This window comes from Sprattus sprattus (assembly GCF_963457725.1).
Source record: "Sprattus sprattus genome assembly, chromosome: 1".
NCBI lineage: Eukaryota > Metazoa > Chordata > Actinopteri > Clupeiformes > Clupeidae > Sprattus > Sprattus sprattus.
Window position 1 is genome coordinate 20,190,278 of NC_137920.1, and position 20,454 is coordinate 20,210,731.

The 20,454-nt window shown below is 41.9% G+C and overlaps 1 protein-coding gene across 1 annotated transcript; it reads left to right on the top strand.

Annotated features, from left to right (window-relative positions):
* Window positions 1–227: 227 nt before the first annotated feature.
* LOC308368381 (NLR family CARD domain-containing protein 3-like) lies at window positions 228–16,598 on the top strand (the record flags this gene model as incomplete). Its single annotated transcript, XM_080842553.1, has 8 exons — window positions 228–483; window positions 2,507–2,614; window positions 3,113–4,700; window positions 7,557–7,733; window positions 9,365–9,538; window positions 9,941–10,096; window positions 13,380–13,423; window positions 16,063–16,598. 8 exons carry the CDS (start codon window positions 228–230, stop codon window positions 16,596–16,598), a joined length of 3,039 nt encoding a protein of 1,012 aa, XP_080698679.1.
* Window positions 16,599–20,454: the final 3,856 nt, after the last annotated feature.

Below are 20,454 nucleotides of genomic sequence, written 5' to 3' on the forward strand. Positions count from 1 at the left end.
ACAGTGACTATGGGGCAGAGCAATCCATAATTATCTGTGCTCACGTGAACCATCTCTGATACAATGAGTCCAGCCATGTCTGTGAACAGTTTGACTACAATTTGAATCTTTTGATACAGTTTTCCTTTGTGTATTTCCTGCCGCAACAACAATTGTTCATGAAAATTGCCCTTTTTTACAGCTGGCCCAGCCAGACCCTAAGCATCCAGCTTAATATGGACCCCACAATGACCGCATCCCTGAAGGAAGTGCTGAGGAACACCCTGGACAGGCTCTCAGGGGCAGAATTTAAGAGGTCTAAGAACTACCTTCGGGACCAGGGCGAAATCCCATGGGGAAAGCTGGAGAAGGCCGACACAGACGACACTGTGGACTTGATGGTGCAGGTGTACAGCATGGGAGCTGGGGACGTCATGTTGACCATCTTGAGGAAGATAAACCACAACCAGTTGGCCATGGACTTGGAGAGAGATCTGGAAGAATGTAAGTTTGTAGTTCTCAGTCTCTGATGAGGTCCCTGTGTATGTAGGCCAGGGCTGGACTGGGACAAAAAATCGGCCCGGGCATTTTGAACCAGACCGGCCCACTTAATTCGATAACACACCCTTTGGTCTCTCGAATGTCTACACACCAACCAGGCTTTTAGCTAGCAGGGCGTCTGCCCTATAGTCTACAAAAAAATAAGAAGAAATGGGACGCCCTACTTTTAGGCAGGTCGGCCTAAAGACGCCCTATTTTTCTCCCGTTTTACCTGTTAACTTTCGCTGAATGTGATCAAAATTCACCGTTTCAGTCGCTTCAGCGAAGTCTAGATTCATATGCCCTGCCAATTAGAAAATAGCATTGCTGTATTCCCATTCCTCATGGGCTCGCAGAAGCTACAGAAGACAGCTGTCTCACCGCACGTCACTGAACCTACTACTTTATGAGTTCAACAAGAGTTTGTGTGTTAAGGTGGTGGTCTTAATTAATCTAAATTCAATACAATACAATATACATCATACACTTTAAAGCTTTGTTCAGAATACGGAGGTTTAAGATCGGTCGATATTTTCCGTCCTTTTTTGGAACCAGAAAATAGCGACTGAAGAAGCCCCTGTTCTCGTCTACGAGAGGTACAGACTGTATTGCTCCCTTTCCTAGAAGGGAGTCTATTTCCTCCTGTAGGAAACGCGCTTGATGAGGTGGCACTAACGTTTGTACCACGCCCCTGAACTTCGGGGGGCAAACTGGAGCGTATAACGGGCTATCATAATTCGCTATCTGGACAAATTGGCATATTTTCGGAATACCAGGGTTTGGGAATACTGGGCTTTCGGAACATTGACATGGCACCGCGCACCAATAGGCTAAGGGGCTAGCCCACCACTCAAACACACAACATAGAGTGTAGGCTAACGGCTGGCTGTTTCAGAGTAGAGTAGGCTGAGGGCTAGCAACAGCTACAGACTTGTCTTGTATTTACAATGCAAACGAACTTGGCCATAGAACATAGGTCCTAAGTCAAACATATTTTAGAGACGTTTTAATTCATGATCAGTAAGCTTACCGTAGGTCGTTGTATCGTATCTCCCTGGCTGTCGCCACCAGTATCACTTTCATCCACGGTAGGCTACCTGATGATGGCCCTGCCGTGGCAAACATTTCCGATATTTTGGCACATTTGGCAGTGTAGGCTTGAAAAGCAAGCCTCTTCTTATCTCGCAGTTTCTCCGCACCCTCTTTTCGCTTTCTCTCCATTTTGGACTGGAGGATTCTAACGAAACGTGCGTTTCTGTGCACCGCCCAAGCCAAAGGTAGAAGATGTTTGTTGATATGATTGGACGAGCCCCTTGTCACTAAAGAAGACAGCCAATGGGCCGCAGACTAGCATGCGCTTGTCAAGCATGTCAAGGCCATGGGCCACTCTGAGTTTGTTTCCCGTCCTAATGCATTATGTAGGCAGGTCCAAACCAAAAGGGGTTGGTGTTGGGTCAGCCCAGGGGATGTGATTGGGCCAGCCCAGTGTCAATAGGGCCGCTCATGAACTACTTTCGTGGGGCAGCCGGTCAGACCATTATATGTGAAATTTTATTTTTTTTTTTTAATTAAAAAAAAAAAATTATAAATTCGGGACTCTCGGCCCATATTGCACCTCGGCCCACCGGGAAAACGCCCGGTATGCCAGATTGCCAGTCCAGCCCTGATGTAGGCACATGTATTCATCATATCTCTCTCTCTCTCTCTTTGACTTTCTCTCTGCTTACTTTCACTGTGACTGTTTTCTCTCATTCATTTCCTCTGTCTGTCTCTTCCCTCTGTTTGACTGGGTATCTATCTGTCTCTTTGTTATCTATGTATCTTTCTCTTTCATATCTCTCATTCTGTCTATAACCCCCCCCCCACTCCAACTCTCACTTTCAATTTTTTTGTTTGCTCTTTCTTTCTCCCTGTCTCACTTTCCCTCACTTTCTTACTTTCTATCTCTCTCTCTTTGCTATCTGCCCCCCCTTCCACTCTTTCTAAGTGGGAGGCCAGCAGTGTTCCTCAGGTCTGGTCAGAGGGGATGGTGGGGTCAAAGCTGACACCACTGCTCACTCTGGAGGAGCCTCAGCCATGACACAGCAAGGAGGGGGTAAGGACCCAATGTCAGCCATTTCACATTTATATCGAGTGGCATATTTTTTTTTCAACACACAAACACACACACACACATATTACTCAAACCTTGGTCTAGTTTATGGCTTTACTTACATTGGTTTTGTTTCATACATATTGGTCATTATGCACTTGTATTGAACCTTGACTGAAACTGTTAGTTATGTGTTTCACATATGAAAGAATGTGAACCTTGGTCAATGTATTTGTGAGACTTGGAGATTGATACAGACAAGTTAAGTATAGGGATACATAAAGAAAGAAAAAATGTTTAAAACAGTGAGAGTTGCTTAGAGAAAATTAAAATACAACTACACAAATAACTACAGGAATGGTGCAAGTTAAATGCTACACTGATGATGCGTACAAAGCTAAAAAGTGAAAATCATGTATTAAGATTAAGGTGTCATATGCAATATAAACAACTAGTTATTCCCCATTTCACCATATAACATCTGACTTGTGTTGTCTTCAGATGACAATGCAGCAGAGGAGGTTAAAAAAAAAGCATTAATAAAACTGAAGCTTCAGGAGCAAATGAAGAAAAGGTTTCCTGTCATACATCAAGAGTCTGGAGATTCCAGAGTAGAAGATATCTACACTGATCTTAACATTGTAGAGGGCTTCCCAAGCGGTACACATGAAGTGGTAACAATTAACACAAGACAGGTTGGGAGAGGACCAAGCTCTGAAGATAAACAAGTCACGTTGGATAAAATGCTCACAGACAAGTACACAAATGTTTTGACTTTGGGAATTGCTGGTGTGGGCAAAACCGTTGCAGTGCAGAAGTTTGTCATGGACTGGGCTGAGGAAAAAGCGAATCAAGACATAGATTTTGTCTTTGTTCTTCTATTTCGGGAGTTAAACTTGAAGAAAGAAAAATGGTACAGCCTTTTTGATCTTCTTGAGGTATTTTACCCTGATCTCAAAGATTTGAAAAACTTCCCCAAATTCAGTGAATGCAAAATTATTTTTGTCTTTGATGGTTTGGATGAAAGCACACTCAATTTTGAAGTCGAGTCTGAAGAATGTATCTCTGAGCCAGGAGAAAAATCATCTTTGAACATTCTCATAACAAGTCTCATTAAGGGTAGGCTACTGCCCTCTGCACGCATCTGGGTCACAACCAGACCAGCAGCAGCCAGTTTGATCCCTCGTAAGTGTTTCAACTTGGTCACAGAGGTGCGAGGATTCAATGATTCCCAGAAAAAGGAGTTCTTTAAGAAAAACATAAAGAATGAAGAGAAGGCCAACAGAGTCATTGACCATGTCGACAACAATAGAAGCCTTCACATCATGTGTCACATACCAGTATTTTGTCATATTATAGCCAGTGTGCAAGACGAAGTACTGGAAGGGGACTCAGCCAAAACTTTGACAGAATTGTACACATTGTACAATGTCACTCAGATAAAAAGAATGAATGACAGATTCCCGGACAAGAAGATGAATGCAAAGGAAAAAGGTCAGTTCCTTGTTAAACTTGGGAAACTGGCATTCAAACATCTGGAGAAAGGCACCCTGATCTTCTATAAAAAGGACTTGAAAGGTTGTAAAATTGATGTCAAGTGTGGAGCTTTGGAGTCTGGAGTGTGCACACAGATCTTCAAAATGGAAAGTGCCGCAACTGGAGAGAGCATTTTCAGCTTTGTGCACCTCAGTGTACAGGAATTCCTAGCTGCTCTTTATGTTCTCCATAAAGGTGTTCATTGGGCAAATCCCTTCCTCAAGACTTGGAGGGAGAAGATCAGCTGGCTGTTCACACACTCAAGGTTCGACCTTTACAGATTTGCTTTGGAAAAGGCCCTGCAGAGCCAGAATGGACAATTTGATCTTTTTGTGCGTTTTCTCATCGGCCTCGCTCCAATGTTGGAGCCTGAAATCCGGTCCCCGCTGAAGGTGGTCCTTCCACAGTTAGCTATCAGAGAAGTGAGCATTGCGAAAACAGTTCAATACATCAAAGACAAGATCAGGGAAGATATCTCACCAGAAAGGACCGTCAACCTCTTCCACTGTTTGAATGAGCTAGGGGACAACTCATTGGTTGAGGAGATCAACAGGTAAATACATTTATTTTTTAGTTGATGAAACATAACAAATATCTTAACTACTAGAGTATGTTGGTAAAAAATACTGATGACATGGACATATTCCAGATAAACACATGACAATAAAATGTATTCTTTATTTGTAAATTAATTCAGCTAATTTCTGCCAACTGAAATAAGAAACGATCAATTCAATGTTATTATATAGCGCAAAAACAATACAATTGTCTCAAGGCGCTTTACAGAGCCCAGAGCCTGGAGCCCCTTAAGGCCGAATTATGCTCTGTTTTAGACGTAACGCCTAAGCACGTAATTTACACAAGGAACTTGTTTTAGACAAGTTTTGATTTAAGGTTCGTTTTAGACGCAGAGCCGTGTTGCAAGGCTTGTGTTGCGTGTTGCAAAGCAAATTGACGCCAGAACTGTAGATTTATTTTGAGTTAAGTAGGCCTAAGCCTATTTATTGCAGCAGGACAAAGGAAAAAAACTTACCGGAGCATGAAAGTGTAGTGGGCGAAAGGCTTGATGTTATGAATACATGTGTTACACAAAATACAAATGTTGGCAATTCAGTACCAGTGGCGAAAAAGACAGCACATGGCGCAAAAGTTCGTTTATTGACATCTTTTAATGACTGCGACAGGCTTTAAACGATGTGTTTATGAGTTACATTATTCAAAGATGAGGTGGTAAACGGTGAGAGAATCTCATCATGTTGTCAATGCTTGTAGCCTAACTACAATGGTGCTGGCCATCAGTTAAGCCCACGTTAATGTTAACTTTTGTATATGAGCAGACCGGGCTCATTCTATCAAAATCGCGGGTGCAATTGATTGATTCACGTCAATATGAACTCAATGAATGATACCACCATGACTCACAAGTGGTGGAAAATGAATATGAAAGTATTTGTTCGTGAATTAGCACATTCTCTCCTAACAATCGCGGGTGAGAATGGGATATTCTCTAAGGTAACGGCAGGTTACTGTTAACTTTTGTATATGAGCAGACCGGGCTCATTCTATCAATCTCGCTGGTGCAATTGATGATTCACGTCAATATGAACTCAATGAAAGATATCACCATGACTCACAAGTGGCGGAAAATGAATATGAAAATACCTATTTGTTCGTGAATGACCACATTCTCTCCAAACAATCGCGGGTGAGAATGGGATATTCTCTCCATAAATTCGTGGTAATTTAAGCGTTCTATAAGTGTTTAAAGAGGATTTGTAAAGGAGTTCATGTCTTTGGACCTCTTCTGTTATGTTTGTTCCTAATCCATAAGAAAAGGCTTGTGAGACGGTCTGCAGGGTATTCATGATTTAAAAAAATGTCTGGGTCTAAAAAAGGCTGTAGTATGCTATTAACACGGAAACGTGAGACTCTGTGAAAGGTTGTGGTAGCCGGCCAATCACAGCCTTTGCGAGCTGTGTAGGGCCGTAGTGTTTTAGTCGCATAGTCAGGAATTTTGGGCGACGCACTTAAGCACGTAAGGGGGGATATTTTACCGCTCAAGGGGGGGTTATGTATCTTATGTGCTTATGCGTTACGTCTAAAACAGAGCATAATTCGGCCTTTAGTGCAAGCACAATGGCAACAGGGGCAAGGAAAAACTCCCTGTTCGTCAGGAAGGAACCTTAAGCAGAACCACGGCACATAAGGGGGGACCCATCTGCTTGAGGTGGTCCAAGTGGAGATAGGAAGGGGGGGATAGGGGGAGGGTTGTGTGGCAAATGGGGAAGGGAAACAGCAAGTGTTACACAGCATGCATGTGGTAGATGTATATAATACATATACAGACATCAGGTGGTGTATACATGATAAATACAAAAACAGCTTAGTGGGTATAAACTGTGCTCATAGGGTTATTGTTACAGGGGTAAGGAGAGTAGGAATACAAAAACATGTCGGTGGTGACAATAATATATATTGCATATAAATGCTAGCATAGGGTATAGGGTAGGGTAAGTGTACGGCAGTTCGGTGGCGATAGGTGCAGTGGGCCGAGGGATTCTACAGGTAGATCGGATGGAGAGACTATAGCAGCGTCCCATAACGAAGATAGTCTAGACTAGGAGAGAAAGAAAAGACCGAGTGAGTGGGTAGAGTTTGGCTGTCCATATGCGTAGATGAGGAGTAGTGGTGGTGAGGAGCAATGTTTCCACATCCATCAGCAATTGGATCATGCTATAAGAGAGAGAAAACATTTTTGTTTGTAGACATCAATTTGGGAAACAGATAAGAAGATACTTTAAGTAAACGTTGTATTGGTTTACTTACACATACTGTATATACTGTGTGTAACTGCTTAAAGAAACAAAGCTGGGTAGAATTTATATAAGCATTAATGCACTGGAACCGGTAACATAGGGGCATCTTCATTTGAAGGTTTGAATTTGCATCTTCAGAGCCAATCATACTAATGCAAATGTGTATATGTGTTTTGATGCTTTGGCAAAGGAGATGTTTATTTGTTGCAAAAAGATAAGCATATACTGAATATTTTTTTAAATGGTTAATCAATAGCTATTGCCAAGCAATACAAGCTTTTTTGTTGGATTGACAACAGCCCTGTACACCTCAAACCATCACAGCAGCAAAGCACATGACCCACTTCAGCTGTCATCTTTGCCTTGGAAGCAATAGGGATAGACGCACCATGTATAAGCTTGGACACGCTCACTGTATATTATGACGACCCCAATGTGTTAGTGCCCACTACAATCTCCAGAATGTATGTTGTTAAGGAAGTTGAGTAAATTGCATATTGAGAAATAGAAGTTAACTTTGTGTGTTTTTGAACAGGAGGATTCTTAAGTGAATGAAATATGATAAATTGGTGTCTTTCTTGTATGTTACCCAGATACAGAAACTCAGCAGATGAGGCGAATAATCTGACTCCAGCCCAGTGTTCAGCCCTGGCTTACCTGCTGCTGATGTCTTCTAAAGACTTGGATGAGTTTGATCTGAAGAAATACCTGAAATCAGAGGCAGGGCTTTTCAGAATGCTTCCTGTAGTGAATGTCTCAAAGAAAGTTTGGTGAGTACAGTTTTGAGTGGGCTCTGTGGGTAAAGACTTGTTAACAACAATGATCACCTTGGGACCATTCTGAAAATGTATTCTGACATACTGGTCTAAGAGAGATCCTTATTTTATAAACGCTGTGTGTAACTGTGCATGGACATGAATGGATGGGTTATAATTGTATGTAACTGAGATACCTTGACAATATAATGTTTAATTTAAATTTCTAAACAGGCTAAATAATAGTGTCAATGCAGAAGTGTCAATGCAGAATAGTATTAATGTGTGCATACTGTATATATTATTACATACATGCATACATCCTTTTTTTTAAACAGGCTAAATCAGTGTCGACTCTCTAAAGCCAGCTGTCAAAAGATGGCATCAGTGCTGCAAGGGACACCTTCCCTTCTGAGAGAACTGGACATGGGTGACAATTACCTGCAGGATGAAGGAATGGAACTGCTCTCTGTGGGACTAAGAGATCCACAATGCAAGATAGAGACATTGAGGTCAGTTATGAGGCATATATGAAAGACTCAATAGGTGAAATTCAATGACAATTCCTCCAAAATTGTGTGCCTGTGTGTTTCTGTTTATATGAAACATAGAGAACACGCAAAAGAGACAGAGACACAGAGAACACTGCATCTGCTGTCTTTATGTACAGATGTGTCCTGCTGTATTCATCTCTATGAGAGTGTGTGCCGTTTATAAAGTGAAGGGATAAACTTATATGTCTACATTACATCATACATTTTGTAGAAAAGGAATTAACCCCTTTAGAATTGACCACAAGCTCCTGTTCGCAGGTCAATGTGCTGGATCATGAATATTTTGGTAAACCAGTGTCAACACTTTATAAACAAAAAACATCTCAATGATCATTTAGGCCCAAAAGGGAGGATATAGACGAGTTATGTAAAGGAAATTATAAATGTATGAACAGAAGGCTGTATAGTGTAAAATGTGCACATCAACTTTTATTTTTAAACAGGCTAAATCGGTGTGACCTCTCAAAAGCAAGCTGTGAAATGATTGCATCTACACTACAAAGGACATCTTCCCATCTGAAAGAACTGGCAATCAGTGGAAATAAACTGCAGGATGAAGGAGTGGAGCTGCTCTGTGTGGGACTAAGAGATCCACAATGCAAGATGAAGACACTGAGGTCAGTTATGAGGCATATAAGAAAGACTCAATAGGTGAAATTCAAAAGCAATTCCTCAGAAATGGTGTGAGTGTGTCTGTTGTTTCTATTTATGAAACACAGAGAACACGCAAAATAGACAGAGATACAGAGAACACTGCATCTGCTGTCTTAATTTACAGATGTGTCCTGCTGTATTCATCTGTATGAGAGTGTGTGCAGTTTATAAAGTGAAGGGATAAAATTCCAGGTCTACATTAGTTCATACAGATTGCAGAAAAAGTCTAAACCCTTAAGAATTGACGTGAGCTCATGTGCACAGGTCAATGTGTGGGGTCATGAATATTTTTGTAAACCACTTTTGATACAATCACATATTCACGGTCATAGCCACGGTTTGTGAAAAGGTGTGTAAATGTATGAATTGAGGTGCTGAATAATATAAAATGTGTACATATACATATTTACATATATACATAATATATTTTTTAAGCAGGCTTGAAGACTGTGGACTCTCTAAAGCAAGCTGTAAAATGATGGCATCAGTGCTGCGAGGGACACCTTCTCATTTGACTGATCTGGACATGAGTGACAATGACCTACAGGATGAAGGAATCGAGCTGCTCTGTGTGGGACTAAGAGATCCACAATGCAAGATGGAGACAGTGAGGTCAGTTATAAGGCAAAGAAGAAAGGCTCAATAGGTGAAATTCAATAGCAATTCCTCAGAAATGTTGCGTTGTGTTTGTGTGTCTGTGTGCCTGTGTGAGTGAGTGTTTGTTTGTGTATGTCAATTTGATTATATTTTTACGAAAAACAGAAAACAGGCAAAAGACACAGAGATATAGAGAAAACTGCATCTGCTGTCATTATGTACAGATGTGTCCTGCTGTATAAGAGTGTTTGCAGTTCATAAAGGGAAAAAAATCAGCATTTTGAAATGAATTAGAGATCCTAAATGCAATCTGGAAACAGTTTGGTCAGTTATAAAAGATTACCTTAAACAATATAATTTATAAATGTATAGTCTGATTCTGTTGACTGTAATTGTGAAGAGAATCATTTTTTTCAGGCTGAGCCGTTGTGTCATCACACACGTTGGCTGTTCTTTCTTGGCCTCTGCCCTCAAATCAAACCCCTCCTACCTGAAACATCTGGATCTGAGCTACAATCACACAGGAGACTCAGGTGTCAGAGAGCTCACAGACTGTAAACTAGAGACTTTCAAGTAAGTGCTGGGTGTTTATCTGGGTGTAAATAACATTTAGATCTTAGGTGACCATATTCTGGACGGACTGGCTATTCTCCTCATTTGTGTGTGGGTTTTCTCCCACATCCTAAAATGAACACAGTGGCGGTTCTTGGTGTACGTGACACAGGCTGTTGCTGAGGGCACTAAGTTTCAAGGGGTTTGGAGGGAGTTTTCTAATGGAGGGGATGGGAATAGTCTTTTCACTAAGAGAACTAACTGAGGCTATATCCACACTAATACATTTACCTTCGGAACAATCTCTGTGCAGACGAGCATTTTATAGCATGCCTCAAAATGTATATCACATGACCATTTACGTACACTGGCATGCGCTCTATGTTGGGCTGATAACTCTGCTGGACACGGCATTGTTGCAGATCGCTTGAATAATAGCTCACCTCCTCTGCATGTAGGCAGTTGCAGCTTTATGATGATAGGCAGAATGTAACTGACCATCAGCTGCTAGCAAAGACAAGGTCAACTACCCTTGTAATTTGTTATCCACGCTGCATTCGCCTGTAGTAGTCAAGTCTGATGCTGTTGTTTCCCTCCGGAAAAGGGTCACATGATATAAGCATGACAAATCAAGGATGTGTTTTGACAAAGACCAAATCATAAAGCGAATGTGGATGTCTGCATCATCATTTCCAAAAGTGTTTTGACTAATAAGACCCAGTAGTGTAGAGTAGATGCCAGGCGTGAACATAGTTACTGTTTTGAAACTAAAACGTATTGGTGTGGATGTAGCCTTAGTCTGGAACACTATGAGAGGTGCATCTTCTTTCTATTCCTACTTGAATGTGCATATATTGCTCCTTTAAGTCATGGGTGCACATGTCCTGCTAGTATCACCAGTCAGCAGCAACTTCTATTACCCTCATTTTTCTCTCAGTCACAGCATGCTGCAGCCAGGGCTGATGGCAGTCAGTGCTGCTGTTAGATGTCTGTCCCATCCAAAGCTTACCAGAAGTGCTGTGGGTGGATCTAGTTGGCTCTGGTGCCTATACCAACAGTGTTGCTACACTCCTTCCTCCCCTTTTCCCTTCTCCACTTCTCTGTTTCCAGCAGGCTGCCAGACTGGTAAACTTGGTAAACTGGCTAAATGATCTGCGTTGGTGTCAAAACCCTCTCTAGGGTCAGAGGCAAACAGGACAGAAAAAAAGAGAAAAGAAACAGTGACACAAAGCCTGTGAACAATGTTGAAAAGAAAACATACGAAAATAGAAAAAAATTCTTTCAGACTCCAAATAACTTGTAGCATATGGTCACAAACCGAATGGCAATTGAATGTCTGAATTCACTCCATTCAGTCTCATCTAGTTCCCGATTCTCACAACATGGAGTACACTTACAAAGGGTTGAACCCCAGTAAAATGTCAGCAGGCAGAGGAAGCAATAAGGTATCTTCGGCTCATAAAACAAGCTGAAAAACTCACATATAAACAAGGAAATGCAGACACAACAGCAATCAAGCACAAAACAGGCATAAACACACACAGGTACATGACAGCATGGGATTGGTGGGATCCTTTGCTATGCCTCAGGCCTGCCTGCAGACTCTCTGATAGTAAGTGAGCTCCGGGGTTGTTAGTGGACCTCCTCCTCTGCTGTCTTGATGACTCTCTGGTGGTCCTGAGCAGTGCTGACTGAGCAGTGGCGTAACATACTGTAGTTACGACGGGCCAAGGTGCAGGCTACTATGATGGGCCCTAGTCAGTGGCGTAAGGTAGTTATGACAGTTCCTAGTGCATGCCAGTTAATAGTCATGAGGCGTGCACACACACCGTTGTTGTTCTTATGGCACCATGTCTCTCAGCTTGACACCTCACTCCTGTACGCTGTTTTAGGGCTGAACGATTTGGGAAAATAATCTAATCGCGATTTTTCCCCAAAATATTGCGATTCAATATGCGATTTTTTTCATTTTATCCTCTTTTTTTCCAACAAAACGTACTGAATGATTTAAATGTGACCAACACAATATAAGATACATTTAGTGTAAAGTATTCTTTCCCACATTACATTTTTTTATTGAACTACTCATTACAGAAACAAATTGGTGGCTTTGCCACTGTGTATTTAAGTAATTTAATCAAAGTCAAGTATAAACACAAGGCATGCACTTTTTAAAGTGGCTTTATGCAGTAATTGTACTTCAGGGATAGGGTTAGGATAAGCAGTTTTACCTTAAAATAACAGCTTTGAAAAAATTGGGGCGCTACAATGACTTTTAATATGGAGAATCGCCTCTGTGCCATTGCCATACCAGGGTCCGTAGGCAAACGACTGCGTTATGTAGGTGTGCCTGAAGCCGGCCGGTTTTACTGTCTGCCGAACTAGTTAGTAGCCTAATTGCCGTCTTGTGTTGCACTTGCTTGATGTTTGACTGTGTTAGGACAGTTGTTGACTAACTAGTTTGTCAAAGTATCAAAGTAAGCACATTTCAAGAGATTTCGCTAGTTTGAGCCACTAGCATCTCGTTAGCGATTAGCAATTGATCCGTTGTCCTGCTTTAATCACTGTGTGCAAAATGTTCAATCTTAAAAAAGATTTTTTTACACCACGTTGTAATCGTGGACGTTGCAGTTAGAAAATCGTGTTTTACCATATCGCGATTTAATACGCTGTTTCATCACCACCAGTGATCATGCCTATGACAGTAGTGTCATCAGCAAACCTGATGATAGAGTTTCTCTCATAGGAGGCAGTGCAGTCATGTGTGAAGAGTGTGTAGAGCAGGGGGCTCAGCACACAACCTTGAGGGCAGTCAGTGTTCATGTTTAGTGTCTTGAGGAGAGAGGCCCAATGCTGACAGATTGTGATAGTGAGGAAGTCCATGATCCAGCTGTAGAGTGAGGGGATAAGGCCAAGCATGAGAAGTTTATCTGTTAGTGTAGTGGTCGAGGATGGTGTTGAGTACTGAGCTGTAGCTAATGAACTGCATTATAACATGGCTGTCTTTGTTTGCTGTGGAGATCCTTGGTTGATCTAATTTGATAGGGAGAATGAAGGGGGTCCAGTGTGTCTGTTTACAGCTTTATGTCAGCTGTCCTGAACAAAATATCCCAGAAAAAATAACCAGGCTATTAAATATATAACTTTTTTTGTATAGCAGCTTATTTTTTTCCCTGTTGATCTACACAATGTACATACAGTAGTTTTGATTGATGCAAATTATACACTAATAACAAATCAGTTCACAAGCTTAACTCACAGTTTTGTGCTTCAACTGTATTTTCCTCTTTCCTTCTTTCTTGAGGTATGACCATGGCGGAGAGTGCAGGAGTAAACCAACAAGAAAATGTGAGTGTTTTTATAGGTTTTTTTTCCTGAGAAATACATGATTGTACACCCACACACACACACACACAGTATAAGAAACCCTGCTGGTTTCGCTAGTTTGCCTACTTGCAATAGAAATGTGTGATCTTTAATTGGAATGGTAGGTCTTTTTTAACAGTGAGAGACAGAATATCAACAAAAACTTCCAGAAAACTGCATTTCAAGTGCAGATCAAAAAAAAAAAAAAGGTTTTCAACAGCTATGAATTGATCTGCATTTGATTGCGGTAAAAACGTATTTTGTCCCCTAGCATAACAAGACTTAGGGCCTGATTTACTAACAGGATTGCGCCCATTTCTGGCACAAAATGGCGGTCGTAAACATAAAACGGTATTTACTAAGGGGGCGCATTTGAGTAAAGTCGCATATTAACGCTTTGAGGATGTGTCCTGCCGACGGGTGGGATGGCACGGAGACGTGGGTGGTAACGTAGGCGGAAGCGCACTTTAATGGGAGGAGTGCGCCTAATGATGTATTGTGTGGTATTTAATAAACTGCCTGGCGAGCGCACGTCTCCGATTTGCGCGCTAATTCTCCGCCTCATAAAAGCACGTCTTAACCAGGGAGCGCATTTCCATTGAGTCTGAAAACGTTGATATGGCAGCAGTGATAACAGCAAGGCGAAGACAGAGACAGCGCACAGAAATATTTTTTTCAACTCGTATAACACATTTTCAGTTAAGCGAACCACAAATCATTAGACGGTACAGGTTAACCAGCCACGCAATACTTCAATTACTGGACCAGATCAGAGAGACATCCAACCCTCCACCCAGTGATCACATTCCATTCCATCAGTTGTTAAAACTAATTTGCAAATATTGGCCTCCAGATAATTTCAACCAGTTTGTGGAAAAGTGAATTCCCCTTTCCACCGTCAACATTAACATTGACTTATAACTCACGTTGCCCCGCAGACACGGGAGAAAGACACTTCACTCTCGTTGCCCGCAGGAGCGAGAGAGAGAGAGAGAGAGGCATTGAACTCGCGCACACACACACACCCACACACACACAGAGCCATGACTATCGCTAGCTACCCATACAATGCCGCGAGTTCGGCTCTGAACGCAATTGTGGACTTTGAAATCGCAATCTTTCCGAACGTAATCGGAACCATTGATCCCACGTCCATATATATTGTAGTGAACCAATGTCCCTTCTAGAAATTATTAATCTCGCCATGTACACATCAATTGTGTTATAATAGACAGTTAATGCATTAATGCCACCAATAGCATATTCTTTATAATCGTGTTCTTTTAAACATCTCGCTGTAGGTGATGGCGGGCAGAACAACAATATAGCAGCGCACAAATTGAATCAGGTTCAGTGATTGAGCGAACGTGAACCAATATATATATATATCTCCACCTCGCTGAACCTTCATTTTCTCTTCCTAAATAAATACCACGGAAAATGCGCAAAAACGCTGTGCGTTAATATGCGACAGCAGTTTAAGCAGCGGTCGCAGTGTTAGTAAATCAGGCCCTATATAGGGCGGAGTAAACACAGATTGCCCAGCGCGATCTGGTTTGATAAATACCAAGTAAAATGTGCAAAAACACTGTGCGTTAATGTGCGAGCGCAGATTAAGCAGCGGTCGCATGTTAGTAAATCAGGCCCTTAGTACTTGGTGGAGTAACCCTTGTCAGGCACAGACGTTTCTTGTAGCTGGTCCCCAGGTTTAGACACATCTCAAGAGGGATTTTGGTCCACTCCTCTTCGCAGAGCCTCTCCAAATCCTCAAGGTTGCTTTTACGACCCGGCTCTTGAGCCGCAACAAATGAAGAGCCAGACCACAGAATTGTACGAAAATACAATTTGTCCCTATCTAACACAAAACACAGAGTAAAATAGTGAGTGCCAAGCACCAGCACCAAAAACAAATAGTGAGTGCCAAGCACCCAGCCTCAAAAGCATGGGGTATATGCAAGGCCTCCCTTCTGAGGACCAACGGCATGGCTCCCCAGGTGTGGACAATCAGGCTAATTATGCCCTTTCACCACGTAAAAGCTTTTGCACTGCCACTGCAAAGCCAGTAGGGGTTTAGAGGGGCGTAACAGTTGTGTTTTCAATGCCCTGGCTGAGGGAAGGACGTTCTCGCCCACGGCCCATGGCCGCATCCAAAGTCCCCCTGATGCGGTGGAGTCGTCCTGTACCCTTGGCAGAGAAACAGCCCCAAAGCATAATGTTTCCACCTCCATGCTTGACGGTGGGGACAGTGTTCTTGGGGTCATATTCAGCATTCTTCCCCCTCCAAATGTGCCGAGTCGATTTGATGCCAAATAGCTCGATTATGGTCTCATCTGACCAAATCACCAATCCTCCTTAGAATCATTCAAGTGTTCATCGGCATGGGGTAAAATACTTATTCTCCCCACTCTATCTGAACATCTGTATGATTGTGTGTGTGTGTGTGTGTGTGTGTGTGTGTGTGTGTGTGTGTGTGTGTGTGTGTGTGTGTGTGTGTGTGTGTGTGTGTGTGTGTGTGTGTGTGTGTGTGTGTGTGTGTGTGTGTGTGTGTGTGTATGGGTGCAGGGAACAGTCCCTTTCCTACACCATATCCTGATGAGGATGTTCTCTCCTCTTGTCTACAGATGCCTGTGAGGTCACACTGGATCCAGACACAGCACACAGATCACTTTCCCTCTCTGATGGGAACAGAAAGGTGACACGTGTGAGAAAGGATCAGCCGTGTCCTGACCACCCAGAGAGATTTGACTACTCAGATCAGGTGTTGTGTAGAGAGGGTCTGTCTGGACGCTGCTACTGGGAGGCTGAGTGGAGTGGTGGTGGGGCTGATATAGCAGTGGCATATAAAAGCATCAAGAGGAAAGGGATGAGTGCTGACTGTGGGTTTGGACGTAATGACAAGTCCTGGCGCCTCGAGTGCGTTGGTAACAGTTACTCTGCCGGGCACAATAATAAGAGTACTGCCATACGTGCCCCCTCCTCTCGCTCCAGCAGAGTAGGAGTGTACCTGGACTGGCCAGTAGGCACTCTGTCCTTCTACAGCGTCTCCTCTGGCACACTCACCCACCTGCACACGTTCAACTCCACATTCACTGAGCCCCTCTATCCTGGGTTTCATGTTACTTTGGACTCCTCAGTGTCCCTGTGCCAGATCACATGACCTCATCACATGACCTCCCAAGCATGCAGGATCACCTGAGTCTACAGAAGAGTCACACACTCCTGTTCAAACACCACTGTGTCATGCTATGATCAGATTATATCCGTGTCTCACACCACTCTCCAAAATACCTCTTTTGAGAAGGATGTCCAAAACATTCCAGTCACAGCCAGACTTCAGATGCTTCCAGCCCAGCTTACTCTCTCCATCTGGTACCCTGACTCTCATTCTGTATTCGCCATGGACAAGACCTGGTCATAGAATCCATATCCCATATACTGAATGGCTGATACTTCTGTAGAGAACTGTATATACCTCCAGACATTAGAGGATTGTGGACATTATATCTAAAAACTTACCATTTATCTGTCCTCCTACAGTGTCAACTTAAACCAATTATGTTAAATCACAATGTTCTCCTTGTGTAATGCTGACATGTTTTCTGATACAAATGCCATCAGACCTGATATTGTTATGATTGATGAGAGCGATAAGAAAGTGTTCATTCTGTAAATAGGCTGTTGTTTTGATTCATGCCAAGCAGAAGCCTGTGGAAGATCAGTCTCTTTTACAGCAAATACCTGGTTCTGGTTATAAATGTCAGTTTCTTGTATTATTTTCTGCCAGTTTGGGTCATGTGCATAAGCTGGGCATTAGGGGTCTCAGGATAGTTTGATTAAAAAAATTAAAGCAAAAGATTTGTCAAAGTGCTGTTCCATGTCAACCATAATAATTGGTCGTCACATTCGGAGGAAAAGGGGATGTGTGTAGCCATACGATGTGTTGTGCTGCTGTATAATTACTGCTGATTGAGTAACATGATTGGATCATGTCTGAGCAATTAATGCATCTGATACATTTGGGTCCTGAAGTGTATTTGTTTTAAATTGTGGACTCAAATAAAGAATTTGAATGTGTTTGTGTGTGTGCATGTCTCATTGCTATCTCTCTGTGTGTGTGTGTGTGTGTGTGTGTGTGTGTGTGTGTGTGTGTGTGTGTGTGTGTGATCTGTCTGACTGTATGCATGGCATGTGTGTGAGTGTGAGTACGGATATTGTCTTTTCATATCCTATCATATCATACCTGCCCACACACACGCACACACAGATATCAAGAAACCCACACACCCACAAAAACACACACTCACATTTACAAACACAATGTGTCCCAGGGCATTAGTACAATCCCAGAGCACTAATAGCAGGATTGGAGCCAATGGCAGAGGTAGAGAACCGTCGCTGAGAGGGGCAATGGTGGAGAAGAACGGCAAAAGTTCTCTGTGACACAGACTTAGAAGCACAGTCTGACATGTGGGTTACGTGCTACCTCCTCTCAGTCTAACTGACAGTTAACCACAAAAGTCTGAGGGCGGCATAGGAGATAAGGACAATAGCATTATAGCTTTTATTTAAGTGTTTCTAATACATCTTTAAGTGTTTCTAATACATCTTTGATTTGTTTGGTATAACATCATTCTTGGCATTACATTAAATCATTAATTGTTAATCTGTAGTATTGTGTCTACTACAGTTATTAACTTCCAGTAGTTAAAAGGAGTCTGTTGTGACAAGCTTTCGCTGGGCAGAGGCGGTCCTAGATTGGGGCAGAATTGCATGATGGTATAAACACACAAAATGTTACTGCTTGTGTCAAGCTATTAACTGTAATGTTTATACCATAAAGTCCTTTCCTGAACTAGTTCACAGACTGCTGGACAATAGCGTGGATATATCCGTATGTGATTCCTTTATAAACAAAGATTAGTCCTTGGTGAATTAATTGGTAAACTCTAAGAGAGACATAATATTACTGATTACCGTTTGGTAACTACAAGCCACAAGCGTATCTGTAGTGGGTAATAATAAAACTAATTGGACACAGATTGGCCAAGAGAGAGCATAGGCCATCTGAACAGTCTCATCAAGACACCAGATAAGACAGATCTTGTGTTAAACCTTCAGATTATTGAAAACCATCTCTCTCTGGGCCAGCAGTGGCTTCTCTATACAAAATATAGAGAACTGAGGAACATTTTCAAAAACAAACATGTGTGCTTAAGAAGACTTCATATCCACGCTGTGTAAGTACAGAGTTGTATCACACCATAGCCGTACTTGCTGAATAACTATTTGTTTAATGGAAAAGGGTTGAGTCAACAAATCGCACCTCCCCTTGACTGTTGGTAGGAAATGTGTGGATATTTTCTCTCACACAGAAATGTTCTGTGAGGATTAGACACACGTCCTGAACCTCGGGGTCTACAACTGAAGTAAGACATTAAACATTTCAATCTATTTCAGAGAGTTGTTGTTAAAAATATGTACCTTATGAGAAGCATTAACCAGAGGCAGAGGTATTACTTAGATTACTTATTACAAGATATCTAAAAAAGTTGGCACCTGTAAAGGAAAAGTAAGGGCATTATTTAGCACTGCCCTTTAAAGTGCTATTGTTGTCATTTACCCCAAAATATGAGTTCCATGCTCAACTCCCCCCTCCGATGGTATGAAGCTTAAATGGATAATGTTCATATTGTGAAGCAAGAAAGAATGGTGGCATACAAGTCTTACCTGTTCATATTTGAATTAATCTAATTTGAGAATATAGTGGTGAGGGGTTAAATACTATACGAATTTAGGCAATACATGCATACAATGACATGCAGGGTAATTTTACTCCATATACTGAAAAACAACAGACAGATTGTTGTTGCCTCAACAGAGAGGATTTCCTGTGAAAAGGTCTGTGGTCTGGTTGCCATGGCTACGGGGCCTTTTTGTGAACTGCTATACATTGTGAGCTTGCACAGTAGCATGCAAAAGCTGAGCTATGCTAGTCAAATAATTTATGAATGTTTCTACTCATCATTATTACAAAGTAACAATACTTTAATACGAGGACAGCCTCCTCTACCCACCTCAGCATTGCATAGACTATTAATCACATTATCCATATTTACTTGTCACACATGTATTTGTTCCCTGTCAAAGGAACTAGTGGAGTTCACTTGTTTTCATTGACATGGTTATTTATTCCAGCGTAGCTTATTTATTGTTAATTTTAATGGAGGGCTTTTGTCTATTGTTGTTACCTGGCTGTCACCAATGATGGCAAGATAGGGAGGTGTTGATGCTGCTATGCAGGGTGCTTTATCTGCGTGTGGAAGCTTCAGTTGTAGTCAAGATAGATCAAAGGGGGAGGAGCAAGGGCTCATGCAGTCTTTCAGAATTAGGACCCAAATGTAGTTGTCATAGTTACAGAAAACTTGTAATTGAAAGTTGGTGCCATAATATCTTAAAAAGCTAAAATCTAAAATTAGGATTAGATTAGATTAAATTAGGTGCTTGTGGACCACCTATATGCTGACTTAGTTCACTCCAGGGTGAAGAGACTCCAAAAGTCACGCTATGAGTGAGACAATTTGGTTAGTAAACATCAATTTGATAAACAGATAAAGGGAAACATTTGTAAATAGTAAACAGTAGGTAATATGGCCACATCATCAGTATCGGTATTAGCATAATAATAATATGATATGGAAGGAGAGGGAGAGGCTGCCTGGCAAGGTTTACAGGGATTTTTTCATTTTGTTTATGAGATATGTTTAGTTATAGTTGGCAGACAAGGTGCATGCAGTTTTAGTTATACAAGGATAGCAAGGGTGGCAGGATACACAACAGTGCACAACTGGCTGGTGACAGCCGCAACATCAAATAAAATCAAGTCAAACACTTGTGTAGAGACACAGAGATCAAAAACAGGAAATGACACTTAACCACACAGCATGCTGTACCCTAGATCTGTAAAGTACGACATGTGCCGTCTGTAACCCAGCTTTATTGATATTGGGAATCTA